This window comes from Anolis sagrei, chromosome 2, assembly GCF_037176765.1.
Source record: "Anolis sagrei isolate rAnoSag1 chromosome 2, rAnoSag1.mat, whole genome shotgun sequence".
NCBI lineage: Eukaryota > Metazoa > Chordata > Lepidosauria > Squamata > Dactyloidae > Anolis > Anolis sagrei.
Window position 1 is genome coordinate 229063312 of NC_090022.1, and position 27327 is coordinate 229090638.

The 27327-nt window shown below is 38.3% G+C and overlaps 1 protein-coding gene across 10 annotated transcripts in view; it reads left to right on the forward strand.

Moving 5' to 3' along the window:
- The window catches only part of NTRK2 (neurotrophic receptor tyrosine kinase 2), a 208467-nt gene that overhangs the window by 41981 nt on the left and 139159 nt on the right, over positions 1-27327 (forward strand). For all 10 annotated transcript variants that reach the window (XM_060762108.2, XM_060762112.2, XM_060762111.2 and 7 more), the window contains exons 5-9: positions 2495-2563; positions 8730-8887; positions 22289-22425; positions 23991-24123; positions 25341-25637. In XM_060762108.2, coding sequence (XP_060618091.2) covers positions 2495-2563; positions 8730-8887; positions 22289-22425; positions 23991-24123; positions 25341-25637 — 794 coding nt within the window. The remainder of the gene's footprint in view (positions 1-2494; positions 2564-8729; positions 8888-22288; positions 22426-23990; positions 24124-25340; positions 25638-27327) is intronic.

Genomic DNA, 27327 nt, shown 5'->3' on the forward strand with positions numbered 1-27327 from the left:
AGCACTCCTAGCTCTGTTTAAAAACCTTCAAAAAGAGATACAACATCATTCTATAGCAGTGTATTCCATTGTCAAACACTTGCCATTCCCACAATGACATTACTGTTGTTACTTTCTCTTTTATTTTTACCTGACTTTATCTAAACCTGACTTCCATGATTTATATTATGGATTTCTAAACAATTACCAACATCCTTGATCTATAATGATACCCCATCTTCTACCTTGTTTGGTGTATTTCTCTGAAAATGGTCATGTCCTTCTAGTACTACATTCCAATCAGCAAATTTATCTATCACAAACATGAATTCAGTCATGTTTGTGATAGATTTATTTTGCTGTGTTATGAGTTCATCTTATTTATTTTATTTGCAATGTACTCTAGGACCCCTTCTACGCTGCCATATAATCCAGATTATCAAAGCAGATAATCCACATGACCTGCTTTGAACTGGATTATATGAGTCTATGGGCCCTTTTACAAATGCATTATAACCCGGGTTAAAGTGGGTTAAAAGGGAGGGGGTGTGGCTAAATGATGTTTAGCCAAAATGTGGGAGGAATCAGGAGGCATCGGATTAAGAGCTGAAAAGCACGTGCTAAAAGGCGCCCTTTAAACCCAATTAGCCCTGAAAAAACACACATTTCCATGTCTGTGTATCCCTGCAGGAATGGAAAACCTGTGATTTTCTTACCTCCCACTGTAGACTCCCTCGGAGCTCCCCATTTCCTTCTTAATTTACCAGAGAAAGGGTCTGAAAGAACCAACAAGGGGCCTTGGAGGAGAAAGGCCTCTTTTCCAAGGGAGAGGGGAGGGAGGGGAGAAGACTGCAGGCCTTAAATGGAGCCTTCCTCTCATAAGTGAAGTGGGAAATGGAGGGTGTGTGTGTGCGCGTGAGAAGGAGGCTGGCAGTGCCCCCACTCACCTCTGCTGTTCTCGGATCTGTATTGATGAGTTTCTGGACACCACCTCTGCAAAAGCACAGGGGTTTGACCATATGTGTGGTCTCCATCCCAAGAAAAATAGGGATTTAAAATCCCAATTCCTCTTGGATTTTTGCCCTGTCTGGAAGGGCCCTAGACTGCTATATAACAAATTAAAAGCAGATAATCTGGATTTTATATGACAGTGTAGAAGCGACCTGACTCTTTCTTAGCAAATGCCCCAGCCCATGAGAGCTTATGCTCAAGCAGGGCCTTTATTGCGGGAACTCCCACAATAAAGGAGGGGCTGTTCAGACAACATTCTGGACAGTCCTGTGTTAATTCGCTACAAACTAGGAAAACCCTGGTTTGTAGAGATTGAATTTGATAATGGATTTATTCCGCGCCTTCTTGGAAGGCGTGGGATAAATCCACTATATCCAGTTCTGGACTGCAGAATACTGCAGTCCAGACAGTATTCCTACAGATTACCAGGCTAAATAAGCCCGGTAAACTGTGTGAATACCAACTTGCTCCCCCCCCCCCCGCAAACTCCAGACCCCTTAGCAAACTAATAAAAACTTATGTGGTCTCCATTTGAAGCCTCGGCTTACTCTCCCAGCGCATAGAAATGATATGCCAAAAGAACGGGGTGGCGGAGGGGCGGAGGGAGGAAAATCGCTCCTCCAACCCGCTCTCCTGGTGTGTCATTTCTACCCACTGGAAGATCCAGCTGAGGCTTCTAATGGAGACCACTTAAGATATTAGTTTTCTAAGGTGTCTGGGGGGCTGGGAAGGGGGGTAGGGCCTCTGGACATTCTCTCGGGCTAGTTCCAAAATAATGTCTGGACAACCCATTCCAGAAAGCACGCGCTTTCTGGGGTGGGTATGGACAGGCCCCCAGAAACATCTGCATTATTTTAACATGGATGCTTCTGGGACAAGGGCCTGTCTGTATTCGGCCTGAGGCTATGCAGAATAGAAAGACAGAATACTAATGAGCACATAAACACATCTCTACTTAGCTTACACAAATGATACAAGCTCACCAAAATGCAATAGGCCAATAAAATACTAATGAGCACAAAAGCAAATGTCTTCCCAATTTAAACAACCCAACAGTTTACCTCAACAGATACAACAATTTTAGTCCAACAAACTCTTCCAAAAGATTCTTTGGAATGTTTGACCCAACAGACACAAGCTCACCTTTTGCTGTATTTTTCACCACGCTCATGCAAAAATCCCTGCTAGAAGAGCTCCTGTTTGCCAAGTTCCAGGGACTCAGAAACTCTTTGGAAAATATTTTTTCTTCATATAACTAGACCTGTTCTAAGATCTGTTGGGATTAATATTTACCATTTTGTTGATGCTAGTTATTAATTTATTATTTATTAGGAGCATTTCTAGCCCGTCCTTCTCCATTAAGGTGGCGTATAGTTTGTATAATTTTTGGAGGTAGCAATATGGCAGAAGTCTTAAAGAAAGCTTACTGATGCTTGGATTCTAATTTTTAGTTATTGTTTCAAACCATCTTAATTTTTGATTGCATTGTTTTTTTTCTTTACAGTAACTTGTCAAGAAATAAACTTTCAAGTTTGTCCCGGAAGTCTTTCCGGCACCTGAATTTGAGTGATCTGTAAGTAACAGATTTATTTTTTTTTAAATAAAAGGGTGAGGACTGTTATGATTGTCATTATCAGCTGCAGCTAAATTTCAGGAATTTTGGTTACAGCAAGAAAACATTGTTTCTTTTTTAGAAAAGGCAAATTGTGGTATCACTGCTTCACTTAGGCTTTTAATCACTTGTTAATAACTCATCACATAAATATATAATAAGGACATTTTACAAAAATGGAGCTGAAGTATTACTTTTTTTTAGTTCTGCTTGCAAGGAAACTATCGAATCATATCTTCCTATGCATGCTATGATGATGCCATGCTATTCCAAAAGATTTAATTTTGATTGATGATTTCATTTATTTAATTCTTTGGTTTGTTTGTTCTCTTTATTTTGATTCTTTGAGACTTTTTGACAGCTTTATTTCTTTTACCTTTTTGAGATGTGACACAAGGATGTAGGGCTGGCACAGTTCATTTGTTTAATAATTTCATATAGTTTGTATAAGTAAAAGCTGGTAAATTTGTATAGTAAATGGAGGATTTTGTCTCTGTGAGTTAACTATAGTTGATCGAGAATCTAAAAGATTTTAAAAATGTGTTTGATTTAATTTCTCACATAACTTTATATGAATTAATGTTATTTTATTCTAATGCTATTATTAAGAAACAGCACTCATTAGAATATTTTTACTAACATGTTAGTCACTTAAAAGCTGGATGTCAAAAGTAGTTTGATTTACTTCATTCTGCAGTGTTTTTGCATTTGAAGAAGTAACTTTTTAAAATGTATCTACCATTTTAAAAATGAACTTTTCCTAATAAGTGTTTTGCTTCTTGTATTTTATATAGCATAATCTCCATAGCACAGTTAATACTATTCAGATGAATGTGATAATTTTTGTCAGTTCATATTAATGTTGGTTGTTGACATAAAATGCTTAATAATGGCATTTTACATTTTTTCCTTTTGATCTTCCTTATGGGTTCACATGAACTCTGAAAGTTTAAAAAGCTTATGCAAGCATGTTTCAACTTTTCAATTTAGGATTAAAGGAACAGTGGGAGACACCCATTCTTTTCATGGCTAAATTGAGCATATAACCGTTATTATATAAATTGGCTTGATAGAGCAGTTTATCTTACGTATCTGACCGGGTGGGGAGTAGAATACCTTGATGGACAAATCCAAGGCTGTGTATAGGATTATTTTAACGAAAACAGTGAAATTTACAGTCTAGGCTTTCGTTTGGCTTGTTTATAACTGGTAGAAGTGAGTTTAATTTTTTTTCAAAGGCCATAACTTAAAATAACTTTTAAGAGTAGTTTTAATGGTATAGCAAGCAGTAAGATCTTCTAATAAAGTTGAAATTTGAGGTGATGCGAGAAATTATTGGAAAAATAAGAATAACATGTATATTGAAAACAATAAACAGCAACAATAAGACTGAAAGAAAGAGGGGAAAATATTACTGTGAAAAGGGTTGAGGGAGAAGGAACAATGAGCCACTTTTGATGTGTCCAGAGTGTGGAGTATGGGCTTAGTGGTGATTATAGTGCTGCTGATTATAGGATTTGTGTTCTACCTTTCTCTGGAAACTACAAAGCAGCTGTGGCTTGTGCTATTATGCTGCATTTACTACCAGAGTGTATTAATATGTTGAAGGCAGAGTAAAAGGTAAAGAATATTATAATTTTAAACATGAACTTTGAAAATGAATGTCTTTTTTTAAAAAAAATGCTGTGCATACGAGTTGTAATACTGCTTACAAATGGCCCCTTAAATCTACCCAGAGAAGTAAGCACATGCATTGGAAATATAAAAGTGCTTTAACAATTTTAAGACAATTAAAAAAAGCTCTGCCAATCAATACATTTATATGCTAGTCAATATACAACAGCCAAGGACTAATTTAAGTATAGATATAGTATTCACTTGAGATGAGAAGCACCAGATCTCTTGTTTTCCTTTTCAGTACTCTTTTGGTCTGGAATTACACCGCCATATAATCCAATGACTGATGCCAGATTATCTGCTTTGAAATAGATTATATAATTCCACACAGCCACATAATCCAGTTCAAAGCAGATAATTTGGGATCAGAAACTGGATTATAAGGCAGTATAGAAGGGACCTCAGTCTCCATCTAATTTTCAATACTGTCACCACTTAGTTTCCTAGGGCACACTTCCTCCCAGGTTTTGTTTCCAACCTTTCCCTCGAGGGGTGGCAAGATGCCATCCCAGGTTGACCCCCCCCCCCCCAGTCCCAGGATCAATCCCCATAGTCATCCTGGTCCTTCAGGCGCCCACCACCTTCCCTTTCCCCCCTCCCCCATTTCCATAAAAAAACTCACCAGATGGACAGCACAATCCCCACTGCAAAGAACGCCTGACATGCAAAAATGATTTGTCATGAGATGCCCCTCCCCACCTCCTGACACATCATTCTCATGCATCAGGAGTACTCTACAGAGGGACCTGAGTTGCTGCTAGGCCCCTCCAGTACGTTTTTAAGGGGGAAATGGGGGCTGGAGGGAAGGGGGTGGGTGCTTGAAGGACTGGGACGGCTGTGGAGATTGACCCCTGAGTCTGCAGAAGCCCTCATTTGGAAGATCCTGACCTTAACTTAAGGTCCAGATCGTTCCAGGTGTTTTATTAATCTGGAGCAAACTGGATTGTCATTTGGATGTCTCAGGTAAAAGCTAGATAGGCCCCACATTTTGGGCCTGTTTGGAAGGGCCCCTGGTGAGACTTGCTATCCAACCTGAGCAATAAAGAAACCAGACACAGAAGATGGGATAAAATAAGGACAACTTTATTAATTGTTACCTATTTAATTATTGTTTGGTAGTGCAGTATGTTGCTGGTAGAGTGGTGAAAGTCTCCTTCTCTGGAGGTTTTTAAGCAGAGGCTGGATAGTCATCTGCTGGGGGTACGTGGCAGGGGGTTGGATTTAATGGCCCTTGTAGTCTCTTTCAACTCTATGTTTCTGTGATTTAGGTGATAAGCAAATCTAAATGCAGAGAGCAATTTGATAAAGGAAAAGTTGGAGTGGTCAATCTCCCCGGATCTGCATCCTCAGCCTTCCCCTTAGAGGAATTCCTGAAAGTCACAGATTTAGCTAATAAACTGGAAACTTAAGCCAGAGGGTGTAAGCCCCCAGACCATTTTGACTCTGTTGAGGGTAAAGACCCAGAGAACAGCCTCAAGGGCAGGACATTTTTCCCCAACCCCAAGATTGCATGATTCACTGGAGCAGTTCCAAATCCTATGCAAATATGCCAGAAGGTGTATTAACAATTCATATATTCACCCCTGCCATGGAGACCAAGGGCCCTTCCACACAGCCCTATATCCCAGAATATCAAGGCAGAAAATCCCACAATATCTGCTTTGAATTGGGTTATCTGATTCCACACTCAGATAATATGGGATTCTCTGCCTTGATATTCTGGGATATAGGGCTGTATGGAAGGGCCCCTATTTAAGACACCGCTCTTAACTAATGGTCTGATTATCCTTGACAGTGTGGGGTAGGTGGGGAAAAAACCCATAAGGGGAGAAAGTATTCCTACCCAGCCCCATACCAGCCAAAGCAACAGATCATCTTGTTCTCCTTTTCAGAAATTTGTTAAGGCCCTTTCACACAGACACATAAGCCAGAATATCAAGGCAGAAAATCCAACATCTGCTTTGAACTGGGTTATCTGAGTCTACACTGCCATATATTCCAGTTCAAAGCAAAAAACTTGGGATTTTATTCAGATATGTGGAAAGGGCCTTAGTGGGCGTAAGATAAATCTAGGAAAATGCATTGATTATGTTAAGTCAGGGAGCAAGATATTTTATTTTCAGCCTTTGATTTCATGCTTGTTGCTCATGTCAGGGCAACTTCAGTTTTGGCTAGAAATTGATCATAGTGGCACTGCCATTGCACGGAAGTATGAAGGCTACCTTGGTGATTGTAGGGGTTTGGCAGAAATTTGACATTTTCTTTATGCAGCTGTCTGTTGTGGTTGTAGGCTATTAAAAGGTTAGTCCATTAGTACCATTCCTCTTCAATTTATGTCTGTAATCCATGTAATACAAGGAAATAAGTCTTTTTGAACTCGGTAGGATGTACACCGGAAAATAAATAAATAAATAAATAAATGGCTACATATTATGTAGGGAAACCTTACAAGTGTATGTATGCTGCTAGTCTCTTCCTTACTTGGCCTGTGTGCATTGATTCACATACCTTGGGTGTACTAGAACAGTTTTCTTAAATCCAGTTGTTACTCCTACTAAAGTACATCCATTAAATCAATGGGATTCATGTGACTCACCATTCAGCAGGTAGACATAGTCTACTTGGGACTAGCAATTAGAGTTAGGTGCCCATATTTTGGGAATATTTATGAGTATAGAGTGGAGGGCACATGTGCTTGAGAACAAAGTATTTATCAAGCCCAGTTTGTAACAGTGACTCACTACTAGGCTGACGTTTGTCATTTAACTCACCTCCTGAGAAAGAAAGAAAAAGTGAAGTGGGAGAAAGAAAAAAAAGACTTCCTTGCTGTGAAGGAGAAGAACATGAGGAAAGATACAAATCTCTTTCCACCCTCCCTCCCATGTTAAAGGACAGCAACCCATTCAAGTGGACGGGAAGCCATTGCAATAATGTCTGCAAGAGTTCTGCCTCTTTCCTGTCCCCCATGCAGTACTGCAAAGAACCTACTTTTGACTCAAATCCAAGTACTTCATCTGGGAATGGGTGCTTAACTCTTTCAGTCTGTTTGCAAGAATATATAAAACTTGTAGAACACTGTTTGATGAGCTTTCAAAGGATCTCAACTGGTTTGCATATTCTGCAAAGATTGTATCTGCAAAGAGATTGCAATCATTGTGGTCAAATCAAATATAACTCCTGCAGTTTATTATAATTAGCACACTAGTTTGTGTTTTCTTTTTAATGAAATGTCTTAAGGCTATCAAGTAGCACACCAAAGGATTATCATCATGAAGCATAAATATGCTTTTCTGAGCAAAACTGAAAGGATGGTTCATGCCTGAACTAAACAACTGGACTTCTGTCACTCTACCATACTTACCTTGAGATGTGGCTTTAATGGGAAGCCCACCTGTAGCCTTTGCAAAGAGTTTATTATAATTTCTCAGGATGTGCTTCCACGTTTAACTATCCACACTACTCTGTTGTTGCCGCTGCTGCTGTTGCAGTACTATTGTAGTTAAAATATCTTATAGTCTGTGTAGAGAAGTCCACAGAATATTATTGCTGCTTAAATGTTTACATCTGTTACCAGGTATTTTTGACCATGAGAGGGAGCTCCTTGTCCCAGAAGAGAGAAAACTTTGTAAAAAATCTGATCTGGACAAAAATACACATTGAATCAAATACTTATCTCATTCTCAGTCTACAATACTTTTGCTGAAGTGAACTGAGTAACTCAAGATGATGATTCTGTTCCTAGTTCTAATCAAAACATTGACAAAATATTGCTATGCTCAGTAGCATTTCCTTCCATTCAAAGTCTGTTTTGCTGGTTGCACAATTTAGTCAATTTATCACTTAGTTTAATAGAGTAAAACCTTTTGATTACAAAGAAAACCCTAATTTTTTCGGCAATAGAGTTTTCAGAAAATAGTTATTTTTATAAGAGGGCTATACAGAAACTGACTAGCTTGTATCAGTATTGAAGATCATCTTTTTTTTCACACAATGTATGTATGTGTGTATTTATTTATTTATTGGATTTATCACCTGCCTTTCTCTCAAAGTGAGGTACAAAGACACACAGGCAAAAAAACATATGGGAGTGTTTTCTGAAGTGGTGATTGATGCAAGTTGACAATTTTTAAAATACATAGATTGAATTTGTCTGTAGATAAAAATTCATGGGTCTTTAGGACATGGAAATCTTATCAAGGTATGGAGATGCAGGCCCTTTGGGTGGAATCAGATGGAAGGTGCACTTTTGCTTGCCATCATGCATATATGCTTATTCAGTGACAGGTGTAATTCAGTCCTGTTTAAGTTCTGCTTACGCAGCTACTACCCTGCCCAGTCACATTTTAAAATGTAAGATTTGTGGTCTATTTTTGAAGTTGTTTTTCTTAAATAAAATTGTTTTTTTTTTTGCATATTAACAGAGTTTTATAACTGTATTTTCTTGCTGTAGGATTTTAGACGGCAATCCATTCAAGTGTTCATGTGATATTATGTGGATCAAGGTGTTCCAGGAGTCCAGAAATCTAAAAACAGAAACTCAGGATTTTTACTGTATGAATGACAACAACCAGAGGATATCTCTGATGGAGAAGCCAGTCCCAAACTGTGGTAATGCACTTTCAATGTAGAATAATTGACATATGTATTTCAAGTTGGTAAAATGTTTGGCCTGCAACCCACTAAGTCCTATGCCTGCCCAGACCACATTAATTTGGAATTTGATGTATTGCATCATTATTTATAAACTGGGTTCTAATTTGAATTGAGCAAGCCATTTGTGGATCAGTTCGTTGACTCAGGAAGTAGATCTCCTTTATTTGGGGGTTATATGCTATCCTGCAGCTCAGTTCATGAATGACTATAGTCATGTATGTTTCAGGAGTATGTTAAGTTTTTACCTGCATACACGGGAGGTTTAAATCTGATCAATGGTTTCAACAGCTTGAATGTGTAGTGTTTCTGTCCCAAAAAAAACCCTGTGTTACTGATAACTTTTGGGTTGACTTTTGGAAATCTCTTGTTAGAATTTATCCATCTCTTCACCCCCAAACAAAAAACAAAACAAAAAAAAGCCCCAAAAAAGTGTTTAAGTAGCGGATGCATCTGTTTTGGATAAAGAGTTACTATAGAGATGGAAGGAGTCCTGAACACAGTAATGTTCGTAAAGTTGTTTGCACTCAGGTAGATGCTATGCAGGATCATTCCAATTTTGGAAATCCTTCTTTCTCCATGTTTTTGCAACTGAGATTGTAGAAAACCGTGCATTTTTATTTCTTTCCACTGACATTTGGAAGATATTTCTTCTTCATTATTCGATTTTTTTTCTTATTTGGCCACCTTTCAGGATGTGGCAAAAGTTATTTGTTACATTTATGGAAAATTTCCTTTGTTGATATTCACCTCTTTAGCAGTTTTCCGGATTTTGGTGTACAAGCTTTCTTCTCTTTTTGATGTCTCGTTTTGCTGTTTTAAAATTATAGTCAAGTTCCATTAATTTGACATGGGGTCTGCTCTATTGTCAGGTCTTATTGTCTACAAGATTCAGTGTCTGTTGCTTGCATGCAGGCATGCACACAGTTGCAATGCTTACCAATGGAAAGAGTGGAACCTTCCTTGAATTACTTGAACTTGTCTGTGTATTTTACAAGGGCTAGTTCTTCTTTCAGAAAATTGCTTTAGACTCCTCACATATCTGTGCATGCTGCTGGTAAAGCAAGCTGAGAAGGAAAAAAGGCACCAAAAAGGATTGCTCACTTGCTGTTTTTACCCTCAACCATCCTCCTGTTCCATTCTCTTCCCCCCAGCCCGCTAGTATTTCCCCAGCAGGAAAGATGTGAGAAGGAGAGAAAAGAAGCCAATGGGAAAGAGGGAAGGCCAGTCAAATGGATAGACAGAAGGCAGGAAAGAGGCTGGGAGCTGTGTGACTCCTTTCACCTTGTTTTGTTGCTTTCCTACAACTTCCTCTCTCCACTGACCTGCAAGCTTCTTTCTCTGCAGGACTGTATGTACTTTTATTTTCCAGAAAATATATCCTTAGATCTTTTGGATAGGGGGTTTGTTCTCACTGACCCTGGATCTCACCAAGACTGGATACCTCCAATCTCAAGGGCCATCAAAAAGCCCATCTTAATGCTTACTGGGACAAAAATCCCCTCCTTGTTAAAAGGAAGAAAGTGTAGCATGCGTCAACAGAAACCACCACTGGCCTTTTTGAGCATCTTTGTGCCCTTCTGCAGTTACAACTCTTAGCTGGGCTGTAAGCAAGCAGCACGATAGAGCAGAGGGTAAAGAAACACACTCAGCTGACAGAAATCATCATCATCATCATCATCATCATCAGATGGAGGCAGGGTATAAAAATAAATTTATTATTATATTATTATGTTTCCACTACCCCCTTACTTTTGTTCAGTGCTACCCAATTGTGCCCCTGGCTGCTTGCAGCCTCCCTTCTGCTGAGAGGGCAATACTGCCCACTTTGGGAAGCACTGATCTAAATTATTCTGGATCTCTATATTTTTTCATCTTGTTTTTCTTGTATCTGCTGCTACAGCAGTAACAAATAGCAAGCAGAATTATTCTTTGGGTATTCTTCTATTACAAGTGAACTAGATTTACCTCCAAGAGTTTCTCTTCTGTCTTTTCTAGTTTGGCGAGGGGGACAAGGGTTTCTTGGCAATCTCTGTGGCCCCTGGAGGGTCCCAGAAGCAGGCCTGCAGCAGTTGTCAAGCCTCATTTTTGAAGGTTGTTGTGAGAATTACAACTAGTTAATACATGCATCACAGTAACGCAAATCATTCTCATCATTATCCTCCTCCTCCCCTTCCTTCCCCCAGTGTGCCTCTTTAGTAATTCATTTCTTTTGATGTTGCGTCTGTATTTGCCTACAGTCTCTTGCCGTTCTAGACAGAGCAACTGTCAAAACATGCAGAAGTTCAAGGAGAAAACTTTGAGGTCAGGCATTACTGTTGTTTCTTTTGCTTAGGAGGAAAGCGTATGGTTGGGAGAAATACTAATTGTAAAATGTTCACCAAGGAAGAATTTGAGCTGGCAACCTATGAACCTAGGGTATAGGCTCCACTGGACTCTCATTTATTCTTATGGAGATTTGCTTAGAATTCCTCTGTCAAAACATTTTTGTTTATTTAAACATCTACATATTTGGTCACTCTTTTTCTATGCTGTTCTCTGAAAACAAACTTCTTTTGAGCCAAGTTTCTGGATCCTTCCAAGAGATATTAAACACCACTTCTTTGATGCATTGGAAATTGGCTTGGGTTTTTAAAAACAACACTGAGGCATCATAGGGAAAATATATTTTATTTATTCAAACAACCAGATTCTCATCATTGCTTTATTGCTTCATCCCCGTGAACTCATATAAGGGCAAGCAGATAGTACTTTTCAAAAAGGGCATAGGATGTTGGAAGTCAAAGTTCTTTGCTCATTTATTTTGACAGATGTTTTCCATTTTGTATGGTAATAATTCCCTATCTAGTGTAAGTTGAGCATTGTGTAGAAGACAGAGTGAGTGTTGGTAATGTTAGGCCTAAAACAGCCAGTTGCTGATAAATTACTTGTTGGAAGTTGTGGGTTTCTAGTAAGATTATTCATGTTCGCATAGCAGTGAAGCAAGAAATAGGAATTAGTGGTGGTTTTATCTGTTGTTGCTTTTCATGGCTGAAGGTTTGTTTTTTAAATTCCATTGTAAGTGAATTTGAAATTGCAAGGAAAAAGGTCACTATTTTTAAACTTTAGCTTCCTGTGGGCAACATTGTTTCACATGGCCTTGTGGGTTTCAGAGAGCCTTCTCTGTTTTAATCATTTTTTTATCTAAAATTATTTTGAAGTACTATTTTAGATTATGTTAAAAGGTTTTTAATGAGTATTTTAATGGTTTCAAAAAAGTTACTCCCTTTATTAATTTAAATTAAATACATCTTATGCATCATCTGGAGGGGCCTGGGAGGCTGAAAGATGATAACAAAATACTTTAAATAACTGAATAAAGCATAAAGGAAATGTAAACAGTTAAGAAGCATGACTCAAATATGGAGCTGGTGGCTCCAATGTTAGTGGACTAGTGAATCCATTCTGGGTTTGAACTTGAAAGGAGTTATCTAAAGTGCTGACTCCTATCACAAATACATCTATAACCTTGGAAGGTTTAGTGTAAAACCTGACATAGATTCACTGGCCTAGTATTGTTGGAGCCTTCATCTGCCACGTCATATTTCTCTCCTTGCTTTATCCTGATTCTTGCCATTTCGTCGGCGTTCACTTTAAGATGTCTATAAGATACATATACTAATGATCTTTGTAATGATTCAGCTGACTTGTGAATTAGACACTTTTACTTTGTAAAAGCATTTGCAAAACTCCATTGAACTTTTTTTTAAAAAATTAGAAATATGTTGTTAATTATTATCAAAAGCACTTACATTACCTGCCCAGATTACCTGTCTGAACGTATCTCCTGTTACAAACCATCAGGAAGCTTAAGATCAGCAGGAGGGTCCCTGCTCTTGGTCCCACCACCATCACAAACGTGACTGGTGGGTACGAGAGACAGGGCCTTCTCAGTGGTGGAACTCTCCAGTGACATCAGACTGGCCCCCTCCCTCCTGTCTTTTAGAAAGAAACTTAAAACATGGTTATGAGACCAAGCATTTGAGCAATAGAAGCAGCAATTGGGATGATTTAATGTGATATGAAGAACAATGGACTGACCCAGACACTGATTTTAAACCGGCGTGATTTTAAACAAATGTTTTTATTAATATAATGTATTTTAAACGAATTGTTTTTAACTCTTTTCTATGTTTGTGATTAGCACTAAAAAGAGTGCTTGTTGTGAAGCTGCCCTGAGTCTGTCTCCACCCCCACCCCCATCCCCGCCCCCAGGGGTGAGAAGGATCGGGTACAAATGTATGAAATCAATAAAAAATTATATTACATTAAAATCTCATTAGACCATAAGATTGGGGTTTTTTGTGTGTGTGTCAGGAGCGACTTGAGAAACTGCAAGTCGCTTCTGGTGTAAGAGAATTGGCTGTCTGCAAGGACAGTGCCCAGGGGATACCCAGATGTTTAACCATCCTGTGGGGGGCTTCTCTCATGTTCCCACATGAGAAGCTGGAGCTGACAGACGGGCGCTCACCCCACTCCCAAGATTCAAACCGCTAACCTTTCGTTTAGCAGTCCTGCTGGCACAAGGGTTTAGTGGTCTGAGCACTGGACTAGGACTTGAAGCCAGGGTTCAAATTCCTCCTGAGCCAGGTGGCTTGGTGACTTGGGGCAAGTCACATTTTCTCAGTCTTGGAGGAAGGCAAGACAAAACCATTCTGAACAAATCTTGACAAAAAACCAACAACCCTTTGATACGTTTGCCTTAGGGTTGTCATAAGTGAGACTGTAAGTTAAATAACATCAACATTCATAGAATTGGGCTCAGCATTCTTCCAGTGGAATATTAAATGGGATTATGAGGTGAACTGGGAGTTCAAAACTTGATCCTAACTTTGGATTAGTGACGTTAGGATAGACATAGAACTTCAGTGTGGTTATTAAACTAGCCGTTTCTTTTGGGCAGCAATTAATGCCATGTCAAAAAATATTTTAAAGAATGATGCTGGGTACATTGCTACATAATAATGTAGTGTGGTCCTAGAAACACTGCACAAAACAGAAAATGGCTTTTGTTTCTGAATTTCTGGGAATGATACTAACTCATCATGTAGTAATGTTCTCATCACCCTTTGTCTAATTTTTAATATATTTAAATTATGAAAGAATTAGACTACTTAGCTAAAACATTCAATATTTCATGCATTTGAGAACACTAAAAAGTTTGCAGAAATTTGGACTGCTTTAAGGTGGGAGATCAAAGGTATGGGAGGTGCTGTTCTGCACAGCCCCTTGTAATAGTAAAGTAGAACTTGAAGGTTTTGCTACAGCAAAACAGTTTGCTAATCCTGTCAATAAGTATTTGCCGTTGTTACTTTTGTTGCTATTATCCTGTCTTTTTCCCTGTCTTACTATGGCTTATGGAGATGAAAAATATAGCTTTAAAATCCTTATCTCATATACATCCAAATACATAACAGAAAGTCCCTGAGTTACAAACATTCAACTTACAAAGACATAGTTAAGAACAGGGTGAGACAACAGGAAGTGAGAGAAATATGCTACTCGGAAGGGAAATTCACTTCTGGGAGAGTTATTTTGGGGAAAAGGTGTCTCCACTGAAGCTTCAAATTCTTGTTTCCACAACATGCTAAATGTTTCAAAATCCAATTACAATAGGGACAGAAAGTGAGATGAAATCTTCTGAACAGGAGCACAGACTGCAAAACAAACACCACAGGGGTGTTAACCCTTCCCTATGCTATCCAAAGCATGCATGCATGTGTGTGTATGTGTGTGGGTATCTGCAGTTACACTTTTTTTACCTGTTCTGACTTACATACAAATTCAACTTAAAAACAAACCTTCAGAAGCTTGCTTCTTAACTTGGGAACTGCCTGTGTGTGTGTGTGCATATACACACATACACAGTAAAATTAAAATCAGTCAAAAGTAAGGCCATCAAAAAGGAAATGGCAGATAGTTCAACACGGTCTGAAAGCCTCCCCCCCCCCCCCCCCAAACAGTCAGCCATTAAACACCTATCAAAACAAAAGGATATCAGGGAGGAGTTACAAAAACCCAAGCATACACTGCAAATGTCATCCTCTCAGATGACCTCTGAGAGTGGTAGGATAGAGAGAAGAATCTCCCCAGAAAATCTTAAAACATGGGCTGGCGAATACTGTCCTTCAGCTAACTTAGAATCCAGCTGCATAGGGCTTCAAATTATTTCCCAAAGCAAACTGGCAGCCGGTGATATTTATTCTCTTGGTGCGACAAGGAAGTGACCCTTCACTGTGTTTTTTTTGTAAAGTTGAATGCTGGGGAAGGGAAAGCTCTGAGTCACATGCAACCCTTAGCTGCCAGCATCACCTGGTTCTCTGTAACTGGGGGCATAGTTTTCTTTCTGGATTGCCCTTCTGGGAGCCCAAATCAATTCCTGATTTCCTGGGTCGATTCACCATGTTCTGAAGCATCATCCCAAGTTTAAAGGATTGAAACAGATAAGGGAAAAGGTGCCCTTTGAGGAATCTCTCTCCTCCAAGTCCTTCAGTGCTGGAGGACGTTGATTTTCTGGACATCTAGCATTAAGAAGATTCACTCCTAGTGCAGTCCATACCTTTGCCACTTTTTAGGAGCCAGTAGGTACAGGCCTCTGAGGTCAAAGAGAACCATTCTGAGGGTGTGGAAACAGCAGTAGCAGACTGGCCAGCTGTCAGTAGGTGTGCATATAGCTGAAGAAATTGCTTCTCTTTCTCCAGATAAATATACTCCAGCTAGCTTGCCAAGGTGATGCTCTGCCTGCCCACATTCTAAATGGACAGTCTAGTATTTTTCTTTGCCTTATCCAATGTGATTTTTGTTATTCCTGCAGTGACATGATCTTGTCAGATATAACTGCTCTACGTGCCATGACCACCAGACTCCATTCTGCCTGACTTGATTCTGTCGAAACATTAACCTCCATGTAGATACTACCGTTGCAATTGGGCCTGGACAGGAAGACACAGTGTGTGTGTGTGTGTGAGAGAGATATGGATGAATGGAAACAGAGAAGGTGATTTGTCTGCCACAAAAATGTGTGCTATGGAAAAACATGAACGTTGGGAAAAACCTAAGAGAGAGAGAGAGAGAGAGTTGAGAAACAAAGAACAAAAAGCTTTTAGCTCAGAGTGCAAGTGACTTTTTCTACTTACCTGTGGTCCTTCATAGAATTTCAATTCCCAACCCTGACATAGTGATTGCTTGTGCATCAGATGTGTGTAAAATGCACACTGTGAACTCCACATGGCCTCCAAACTCCTCTTTCAGGCTACAAATCTCGTCACAAGACTCTCAAAGTATCCATATCTTTCCAAGTTTGGAAATTCAGCTCAAAAAGTCCTCTATATACAAAATTCCACAAAACATGATAGTTTGAGATCCATTGCTTCTAATAGGCATCATGGGAGGCAGGAAGAGGGGTGAAGATGTTTCCCATCCCTTTCACATTTAGCACTCCTGCTGTACATGATCTGTGTCAGTTCAGGTGGAAAACATATCTCTTTTTAAAGTAAAGTATTTTTTTATATACATAATTGTGATTAACATCTATATGCCAGTCAATTCTGGCCCTAATTTTTGACTAGATAGGCATGAAATATGGATATCTGTTAAGATCCCTTTGCAGACATTGAGGAAATGTGTCTTGCATTTATGAAGAAGGGGTGGTATCAGTCTTCCATCTTATTTAACTAGTTCTAAGGTGTCTTTAAAAAGGGTCTTTGGAATTTAAAGGACCTCTCTGCCCCCTATCCTCACAACTTGATCTGCTCTCTTATTCTATCCTCCCTCCATTGTTAATGATGATGTAAAGAATGTCAGGCTGCTACTGTAACATGTTTACAGTGAATGAGTATCTGAATATGAAAACAGATTTATGAAGCCATAAAATTATATTTCAAACTTCAATATGATAGATGTTTGCTTTACCTCATACTCAATTATTTAGTACATATCTTTAGAGGACTTTCAGAAATATGCTTAAGTAGATGTTCAATAAGGATTTCAAAGACCTTAATAATGGTAAGATGGTGGCTGCTTCACACACACACACACACACACAATAGAGTCTTGCTTAGCCAACCTTCACTCATCCAACGTTCTGTATTATCCAACACAGTCTGCCTCCTACCCAGATCCAAAGCTGTTTCAATACATTACAATGTTTTGGTGCTAAATTCGCAAATACATTAATTTACTGTGTATTGAACTGCTTTTTCTGTCAATTTGTTGTAAAACATGATGTTTTGGTGCTTAATATGTAAAATCACAACATAATTTGATGTTTAATAGGCTTTTCCATAATCCCTCCTTATTATCCAGTATTTTCACTTATCCAATGTTCTGCCGGCCCATTTATGTTGGATAAGCTAGACTCTACTATGTGTGTATTTGTATGTGAGTGTGTGTATAGAAGGGATGGGCCTCATAATTTAATATGTTATTTTACTTCATTTTGCTTTCATTAGAAATTTAGGACTTTGGTGAATTTGGATTCCTTGAGTAAACAGCTGAAATAGCTAATGATACTTTAATAACTGCCCTGAGAATTCTCTGTTCTAAAAATGCTCTGACTTGGCCATAATCCGTGCAGCAGGAATGTGATTTCCAGTGGGCTTTTAAAATTGTCTTACATAAAATGACCCATGCATATCTAGGTCTCTTAGTTATCTTGAAAAGTCTCTTCCAGAATGGTACTATTTTATCTATAGGAGCTCAGCCAATACAGGAAATTTCCAGATAAACTCTAACTTATGACACTCCTAATCTAAAGACTCAATTTATCTGAATAGTTGACAGGAGTATTTGACACATATAAATATGACTAATGTGGTGGTTACATATTTATAAAAAAATCTATTTTAGAAAACTGGATGCTTTAGAATACAATCTTAAGTTATGTGAATTCACAACTGATTCCCTTCAGTGGTTTGCACATGTATATATTGCTATACTGATTGGATCTGCCAAGGTATGGAAGAAAGTGATGTGTTAAGAATAAATGCAGCATCAACTGTGTTTCTATAGTTCATGAAATCTCATGACTTCAGCGGATAAAGTTGAACAGCTTTCTGTGTCTTCTGAACATATTCTAAAATAAGAGTGGAAAACAACCAGGTGCTGTTAGGCTGCAACTTCCAATGTTCCTCACCATTGGCTCTGCTGACTAGGGCTTATGAGACCTGAAATCCAATGATTTTAGATCCCATATGACCCCCATTATTATTCACCAATGACTTCCCATTTATCCTCTGATACTCCTATTTTGTCATAATTTCCAAATTCCTCTGAAATTTTTGGAATGATTTGACAATGGTTGGGAAATCAGAGGGGGCTTCCATAGCTTCTTCAGACTCTTCCAGATCTTACATACATGAGCTGCTGGGATTTTATAAACAGATTTTATTTATTTGTCATGTTAGGGCAACCAGTCAATTGTATAAACAGATGATACCATCCTCTAGATATCCAATAGGGTTGCATTGATAAGGACTTATTCAACCATGCAAAGGGCAGTCTAGTTCAACTATCATTTGCAAATTTAGCAAATTATGGCCTTAAATGCAGATATGTCCTAATAGATTACACTCATTCAATCAGTGAATAGCATTTTTGAATTTCTGCAATCTGTACATAAGATGTTTACAAATACATTATTAACGTTATAGGAATGTTTGCATCCTATGTCTCTGATTCAGAACTTCAACAACTGAAGGAAGTTAACATCAAAATATAAAATATAAGCCACAAAGCATATACAAACACAAAGAAAGGGGGATCCATTATTTATTTCTCCTTGTCCCATTTGCTACCACCAAATCACTTCAGTCATTCTTCTGAATGACTCTTCTTATTCAGAGGTGCAGGAGAGTTTGCAGGTGAAATCAGTGAGGTGCCTATTTCTTTATTTCTATCCCGCTCTATCTCACTCCGAGGGGGACTGGGCGGCTTACATCTTGACAAAATTCAACGCTGCATTATACATAGGACAAATAATACATAACATGATTCTGCTAAAATCAATAGACATATAAATACAAATTAAAACCCTTAAACATATTGAATGAATTAAAAACACCATAAAACAAGTAGAGAATTGTACCAATTTGACTGCTTCATTTATATCTGTATCGTGATAGAATGTTAAACTGTATTTCTGTCATTTGCCAAATGCCTGCTTATACAGCCAAGTTTTGGCTTGTTTCCTAATTACCAGGAAGGAGGAGGGTGATCTGATCTCAATAGGGAGGGAGTTCCACAGCTGAGGGGCCACCACTGAGAAGGTCATGTCTCTCATCCCACCAATTGCACCAGCGAAGGCAGTGGGACCGAGAGCAGGACCTCCTTATTGTTTTTGCTTGGAATAAATATCTTTCTTCATATTTCGTGCCATTAGTAGCTAGATTTCTTCATAGCTTTGGTTTAGTTTCCTGCCTGGGTGGTTGACAGATGCTACTGATGTTTCAATTAATAAACAAAAACTGACAGATACTTGCATTGACAAACTGGCTTTGTTTAGACACTGAGCTCCTTTTCAATAACCTCTAATGTATCATTTTTCAAAGTCGAGATGGTTGCAAGTTATATGTCATTTCTATGGTTAACATAAACTGATCTTTGGATATAAACAAGCTGTCTTTGAGCTTACATTATATTCCAAGTTTTGTTCAATTTTTGCATACATAATCATAATGTATAAGTGGGGGCAGGAACAAAATGTTTCAAGAATAGTGTTTTGTTCACAGAACTGGTAAGTCAACCATGTTCTCATTCAAAAATAATTCATTCTGTTTCTCCTCCCCTCTCATTATTCCCCTCAAGACCAGAATTTCATGGTCAATGAGGGCACTAAGGAGTTGAATGTCTTTCTCCCACTAAAAACATTATTTCTAAAAAGGCTATACAGTCAGGATCCCTATCTTTCCTTTTGTACTTGGGAACATTTCCAGGATTGCAACTTTATTTGTGCTAAAACCTTGTCATACATAGGATTTGGACCAGTCCACCTGTCCAGATTGCCCCAAAGCTGCAGGATACTCCAGAGTTTCAAGTAAACTCCAGAGTATTCCTCAAGTTTGCCCAAAGTGGGACAAAGCTGGTTTAAAGCTAAAAAACCTGGGATAGTCACTGGAAGTAGAGTGTAAAAGAGAGGCTTTTTCAAGTGTAGCCCATAATTTGACAGCATGGCTGTGTTATAGGGTTCTATAGTATTCTATGTCAGATTCTACAGCTACTCTTTCCAGTTAAACATTTAGTTTTTTTGTTGTTGTAAAAGTGATTGGGAATATGAGACTCTGGATTTTGCAGAATCTTTGATCATTGATCTTTGATCTATTTTATAGCATATTCAGTGAATTCTGTCATTCTGTGATTTGTGATACAGTGATTATGTGATCTGTGACTTCAGCAAGAATAGAAACTGGAGGACCTCTGTTAAATATGAGTATGAGACATTACATTAGTTATACTGCAAACATTTAGTGGCAGTTTTCCTCAGGTGCTGTTAATGTGATATTTTATGGTTTTTGCCTTTGCTTTCCTCTGAATGTTCCTTCAAGTTAATTGAAAGCACACAATTGTTTTGACCCCTTGCATTTTCCAATTCAATAACATATTTTACATAAATTTTCAAAAGGGAAAGAGTGTATAAATGGGTACAGTTCTAAGTTTGAGATATCAGCCAGTTCTATCTCCTTGGACTAAAGGCCCATCTAGACAGGCTTATATCCTGGGACCTGCCTCAGTTTTTATCAGAGGCATTCAAATGAATTAATTCAGAAAAATGAATTACTTCAAAACAAAACCAAGTTATTCTGAAATAATTTCATACCCCATTAGATTCAGGACTTCCTGAAAGGCCCGAGTTAAATGGGTTATTGGGCCTGTGGGGACTCACTTCTGGGTATTTCTGGGACTACTCAGGGTGAGTCCCCATTGTCATCCTGAACCTTTTAGGCTCCTGCAGCCCAAAGGTCCAGGATGACGCCCACCCCTCCCCCCAAGACCCAAATTTCCCCCTAAAAATTAAGTAAAACATACCTGGTTGCGATAACTTTCCTCCTCGTGCCCCTCTGTCTGATGGGATTCCCCCCCCCCCATCTCATGGTGCATTGTTTCCTCATGCCCTGTTGGTGCAAGGAGAAACGTTAAGGTGACCGAGTACATTTTACTTAATTTTAAGGGGTACATTGGGGGGCCTTGGGATGGCATGTAGCCACCCCCGGGAAAGCCTGAGTTTTTTAAAAGGAGTGGGGCTGGAAATCCATGCCAAAGCAGGATCTAAAAACCCACATTGGCATGGATTTTGGCACTGTCTGGAAGTGCCCTAAGGTCTGGCTTTGACTAATTTGGATGCCTTAGGAAACAATGTAAAATAAATAAGATAGCCAAGAGCATGTCCAAACACATAAAGTTTCCCATTGATATCCTAAAATGCAGCATCAGATCAGGGAGTATCTGACTCCCCCCATCTGCTCCAACTTTGATTCAGGAAGGGGTAATGGCTTTCTGTGTGCGTAGAAAACAGTCCATCTTTTGCCGTTCAGAGCCCTATGTTTGTCTGGTTGTAGTGCCTGCTCCCTGGTTATAGTGCATGTTGAAAGCAAAGTCAGTGCATGTATGCCTTCCCAATCTTGCATGGAGACTGAGAAGATAGTGTAAGTATTCTTTACATCTGTACTGCTGGCACTTCAACCAGTTAATAAGAATGAAGCCAAAAAACAAATCCAGTCTATTTCTAGACCATGGAACTGGGAGAGAGATGGTGAATCACCATCTTCTCTCCACCATCAAAGTTAGGAGGAAGCCCGAGGGTCACGATGGTTTTCAGAAACTGTCCCAGGATTTGTGATGGTAGAGGAAGTGAGCAAAATGTAGATAAGTTCAACTGTATATGTTAGGCATAGTGACTGCTTACTTTGGAGTGCATGTGCATTGCAGAAAAAATAGGGGTAATCATTCATGATTACCTGATCTTAAATCTCCTTACCCATTATGATACATTACGTGGTGTACAGTAAATAGCAACCCACTAGAGAGACTTAAGGAATACATAATCCAAATACATAATCCAAATGGAAACCTTTTGTATGATTGGACAATTACAATGTTGGCATCATGCCAGCGCATTACAGCTGATATGTGAATTTGCTTCATTTTGGTCCATTTTTAGTCATTTCCATGAAGCTTCTTTAACAAATGATTTAGTGTTCAGTTTACTGTAAATGTGTGTTTTGATGTGCTCAAATAAATTTAAATCTGATAATTTGTGACAATGGTGTTTCACATGGTTTTGTTTGTTGCAAACACAGCACCAATTATTTCTTCTTTATTTCATAGGCTTGCCTTCTGTCAAATTGAGTACGCATAACCTTACTATTTTTGAAGGAGGAAGCCTCACGTTATACTGTGATGCTTCAGGAAGTCCACCGCCAAGTATATCCTGGCTTTTCAATAACATTGCTTCAAAATATGAGGTAAGGATTTTTAATTAAAATACCTGGATCTGCTAAGGCAGTAAACGGTTTTTGATGAGCAATATAACAAATTTTCTTATTGCCTTTAGCTCTGATAAAATCTATGTATAGCTTAATATAAAATGACGTTTTCAGCCTTTTTTTTTTAAGGCAAATGTGTATTTTGTCAATAGTAAATAGGCCTGTGAGTCTGATGTTTTCAGGAGTAATGCAGGTGCATAAAGTTATCAAGGTCATGCAGTAAGATCCTGCTTGACTTAAAAGTGTCAACTTTGACAATGCTGACCATTTTAAATGCTCTCAGTTCCATGCAACACAGAATTTGTTTTGAGTTAAAAATACCAGGAACTCTAATGTCTGGGCATGAACATTCATTTCCAGCTGTTTCAGATTGAGTCTGGACAAAACTCATAGCAGTATATGCTGTGTTTATAGCCTCAGTTAAGATCAGTGGAAGATAAAACTTAGATTTGGTTGGGCTTATGATGTCTTCTCCCACATGGCAATGGATCTCTGTGGTCTTTCCATTGTGCTTTACATTGATGCCACAGTATGAGACTACAAGAGGATAAGATCAAGGACACAAGAATTTGCACTAAGCAGGACAATTGCTGGTGAAAATAACTAAATAAAAATAAAACTATTTATAGTGTACTATATGTGTGAAAAACTAATAACCAAATATGATTACTTAAGTGACAACCACTGCCTGCTTTTAATCTTGCACTACTAAAGTTACCAGAGAGAGATTGGGCAGGTTGATGATCAATAATAAGAAAGGTAATCTTTTTCTAGACGTAGCTCTTAAAAGGTTTAGGTCCCTCATCTTAGCAGTGTGGTGACAAGAGTAACTGATAGAGTCAATGAAGGTAAATTTTATGCATAGAAGCTGTTTCTGTAACTGGGTTGCTGTGAGTTTTCTGGGCTGTATGGCCATGTTTCAGAAGCATTCTCTCCTAACATTTTGCTCACATCTATGGCAGGCATCCTCAGAGGTTGTGACGTCTGTTGGAAACTAAGCAAGTGGGGTTTATATATATATGTGGAATATCCAGGGTGGGAGAAAGAACTCTTGTCTGTTTGAGGCAAGTGTGAATGTTGCAATTGACTGCTTCCTGCCTGGGGGGAATCCTTTGTTGGGTAGTGTTAGCTGGTCCTGATTGTTACCTGTCTGGAATTCTCCTGCTTTTTAAGTATTGTTCTTTATTTACTGTCGCGATTCTATAGTTTTTTTTTTTAATACTGGTCACCAGATTTTGTTCATTTTCATGGTTTCCTCCTTTCTGTTGAAGTTGTCCACAGACTTGTGGATTTCAATGGCTTCTCTGTGTAGTCTGACATGGTGGTTGTTACAGTGGCCCAGCATTTATGTGTTGTCAAATAATATGCAGGGCTAGCTAACACCAACCAACAAACAATTCCCCACAGGCAGGAATCAGCCAGGTTTTGAAGCTGCAAGGCTACTCTAAATACAAGTAATCACATAACAGTGGCTATATGTGAATTATTCTATTAAGGGACTCAGAATATTCATTCCTAAGCCTTGTTTATTTGTTTTCTCCTAGAGTGATACAAATAAGAACCCGGCTTCTCTATCCATAAAGAACGTCTTTTCAAATGACAGTGGTTTGCAGATTTCTTGTGTAGCAGAAAACAGCGTGGGCGAAGACCAAGACTCTGTTGATCTTTCAGTGTTATGTATGTAAATAACTTTATTTGAAATTTTATGTGTAGATAGCCAAGTCATAACAGTGGAAAACTAGAATTTAAGATTTTTTTTAATTGTTCCATCTCCAAAAATAAAGGGAATATCTGCCTAGTGAACTTGCACTGAGCAGAGTTTTTTGGTTGTCATTAAACACTCCCTTTTCTCCTTTTCTTTTTATCATTAATAGGTTTATGTATAGGTTTAATGTAGCAACAGAATTGCAAAAGATTCCATGTGTTCAGAGCTCATTAAAAATAATGTACGTTTCCTCAGACTATGTCTAATGTATGGTAGTTACGAGATTGCAAAATACATACAGAATCTTGTAATTCTTGGGATTCATATAATGATGATGATGATGATGATGATGATGATGATGATGATGATGATGGGACTCAGGGTGGCTAACAGTTGCTAATGACAAATATTATTCCCTAAAACTACTATTTCAACCAGGCAGGACCCCAAGTGTAGGGTTTCTGTGGCACAGCACATCTTCAGTTCTTTCTTATTTCTTGGGTGCATTTAGAGAAACAGTTGGGTAATGACCCTAAGGATTCTCTCCAACTGACTGTTTTCATTGAGCTCTGTGACTTGGAGAAGACTACAGAGTTTCTAGGATCTGCGCCATCTTGGAAATGCTTTGGGGAGGTGGCATCGAGCTATTATATGGGAACTCTGTCATTGTAGTTTATATAGTTAGTTACATCTGACAGTGCTGAATCTCTGCCAATATCATTTTGATCTGACATAATTCCATAATCCATCCATAGTGTACAATTGGCCAAACAACATTGTGAAAGCATGACTACAGATAGTGCAAAATCATGCCTCTTTTCCTTTCTGTAGTCATGCTCTCAAAAGGATAGAAACAAGCTAATGTCAAAAATATATAGAAGGAAAGCATAAATCGTACTATAAAAATACTTTGGAGGACCAGTATTACTTCATGTAGCACAACATAGAGCCGTTGATGATAAGAATTGTAATTCTAGCAATTGGAAGACCACTCCTGCTGTGGGGCATTCATTTATTAATAGACATATAAAAATAATACAAGTTCATTTTCAGAATTTGTTCACTAGTTGTATTTATATTTTTGCATTTCTGTCAATTCTATAGTTCCATTTGTTTAAAACAGCCCAGTTAATTTGTGGATAAATGAGTATTTGAAATGCTGATTTTACCTTTGCTGTTCTTACAACAGATCCGCCAAATATCACATTTCTTGAAGTGCCATATCCGGACCACCACTGGTGTATTCCCTTCAGTGTGAGGGGGAATCCACAACCTACCCTGACATGGCTGCATGATGGGGTTAAACTGAATGAGACGGATTTTATCTTCACTAAAATACATGTTAGCAATCGGAGTGAACATCATGGCTGCCTTCAGCTAGACAACCCAACTCATGTGAACAATGGAAATTATACCTTGGTGGCACAAAATCCATATGGAAAAGATGAAGCTAACGTTACTGCTTATTTCATGGAAGATCCTGGAGGTAGTATGTAATAATTATTGTTATAATATTCTTAAAACAGTTATTAAAGAGAGCTATTTACTCCACAGGTTTATTTATTGTGGTTACAGTGACCAATTTCTTTTTTCTGCATGCAACCATTTAGTGGCAAAAAAATTAAAAATCAAATAAAAATATCAAATTGGGTCTACTGTTGAAAAATAGGGCACATATAATGTCAAGAAGCAAAAAAAGTAAGTTGAAGAAATCAGTGGAGAAAATAGCTGTAACCTTGCATGGTGAGACAAATTATTAAATCAGTATGCTAATGTTCTGGATCATATTATTATGATAAAAAGATACCAAAACATATTTTTCCTATTTTTCCACAATGCAGTGCAAAATTAAAGCACTTCTTACTGAAGATAGCAATAGTTTCCTGCATTTACTTGTTAACTTGTTAACTTTGACTTCAAACTTTTAAATTTTTTTAAAATGCCATTGAATTGTCTGAACAACCAAATACTAATTAAGAGATGCAAACTGCAGTCAAATAATATGTGATACTAACCAAGACATTTTATTGTGCACTGGAACTTCTTTATTAATTGAGTTGCTTGTTTATGAACTCTTAAAAAGCCTCTTGATTGGGAGGGGGTGGGTGAATCATTACATGTGTGTGTGAGAGTGTATGTGTGTGCACATTCCCCTCTCTCCATTTCTTGTCTCCATCAGTATTCACAGCTGAAGTAATGTGCCTCCTATCCCCTTCAAAGCACTAAGCTATGTAGCAGGAGGATCAATGACACCTTACATTTCTGCTGATTAGATTACATGAATTTTGCTTAACAATTTATCGTGTCTACTTGTGATTTTGCTTCATATAAGCTGCTTGGGTCTGTGATGCCAGTTTTATCATTTCTTCCTTTATCATTACACATGTTAGTGTGTTTCATTAAAATCATAACAAAATCATAAATGGTACAGAATTGGGTAGGTGTGTTTCAGCTTTTATAGTGAATAAAACACAAAAAGTATAGTGATAGTGGAAAGATATAAATATACCTCAAATACTCATTGGGAACACTGCAAAAGACCTTAATATGCCAGCTATGGCCACCAATTTGTTAAAGTCCCCCAAAATGCTGGCACTTTGAGGCATCCAGAGTAAAATACTTAAAACCCTGGAAGCTTGCTTGTGCAGATCTATATTGTCCTGTGAACTCAGCTAGACATGGCCTGCCTAAGGTTCATGTGACAAAAACTAAACTTCTTTGAGTATAGCTATCAACACATATTAAAAAATCACTCAGAATTTAGAAAATGTACTTTTCTGGTCCAAAAGTCATATTTCCAAACTCTGTAAAAAAGCCTTAGGATTAAGCCATGTTGTGGAGGAGCCTTCCAGTTTTTTTATCTTTTAATATTGAGTATGTTGTTCAAGCTTCCACTTTCTGTCCAACTTCCTGCATTAGAAAGACACAGACAGAAGATATAATGTAGTGTGATTATATTAATGGTTTTTGTTGCTGTTTAAGATAAATACAGATCGGTCTTGTAATGTTAAGAAGACTTTGGTGACCATTGTTGTTCTGCTTTGTCATTGCACAAAGAAGAACACTGGGTCTTCCATATCTACAGGCTCTGGATCCTATTTCAACTGTCTATCCATCATCATGCCCCATATTATTAAATGGCAGCCATATGAATGTGAACATGCTGAGACATGCAT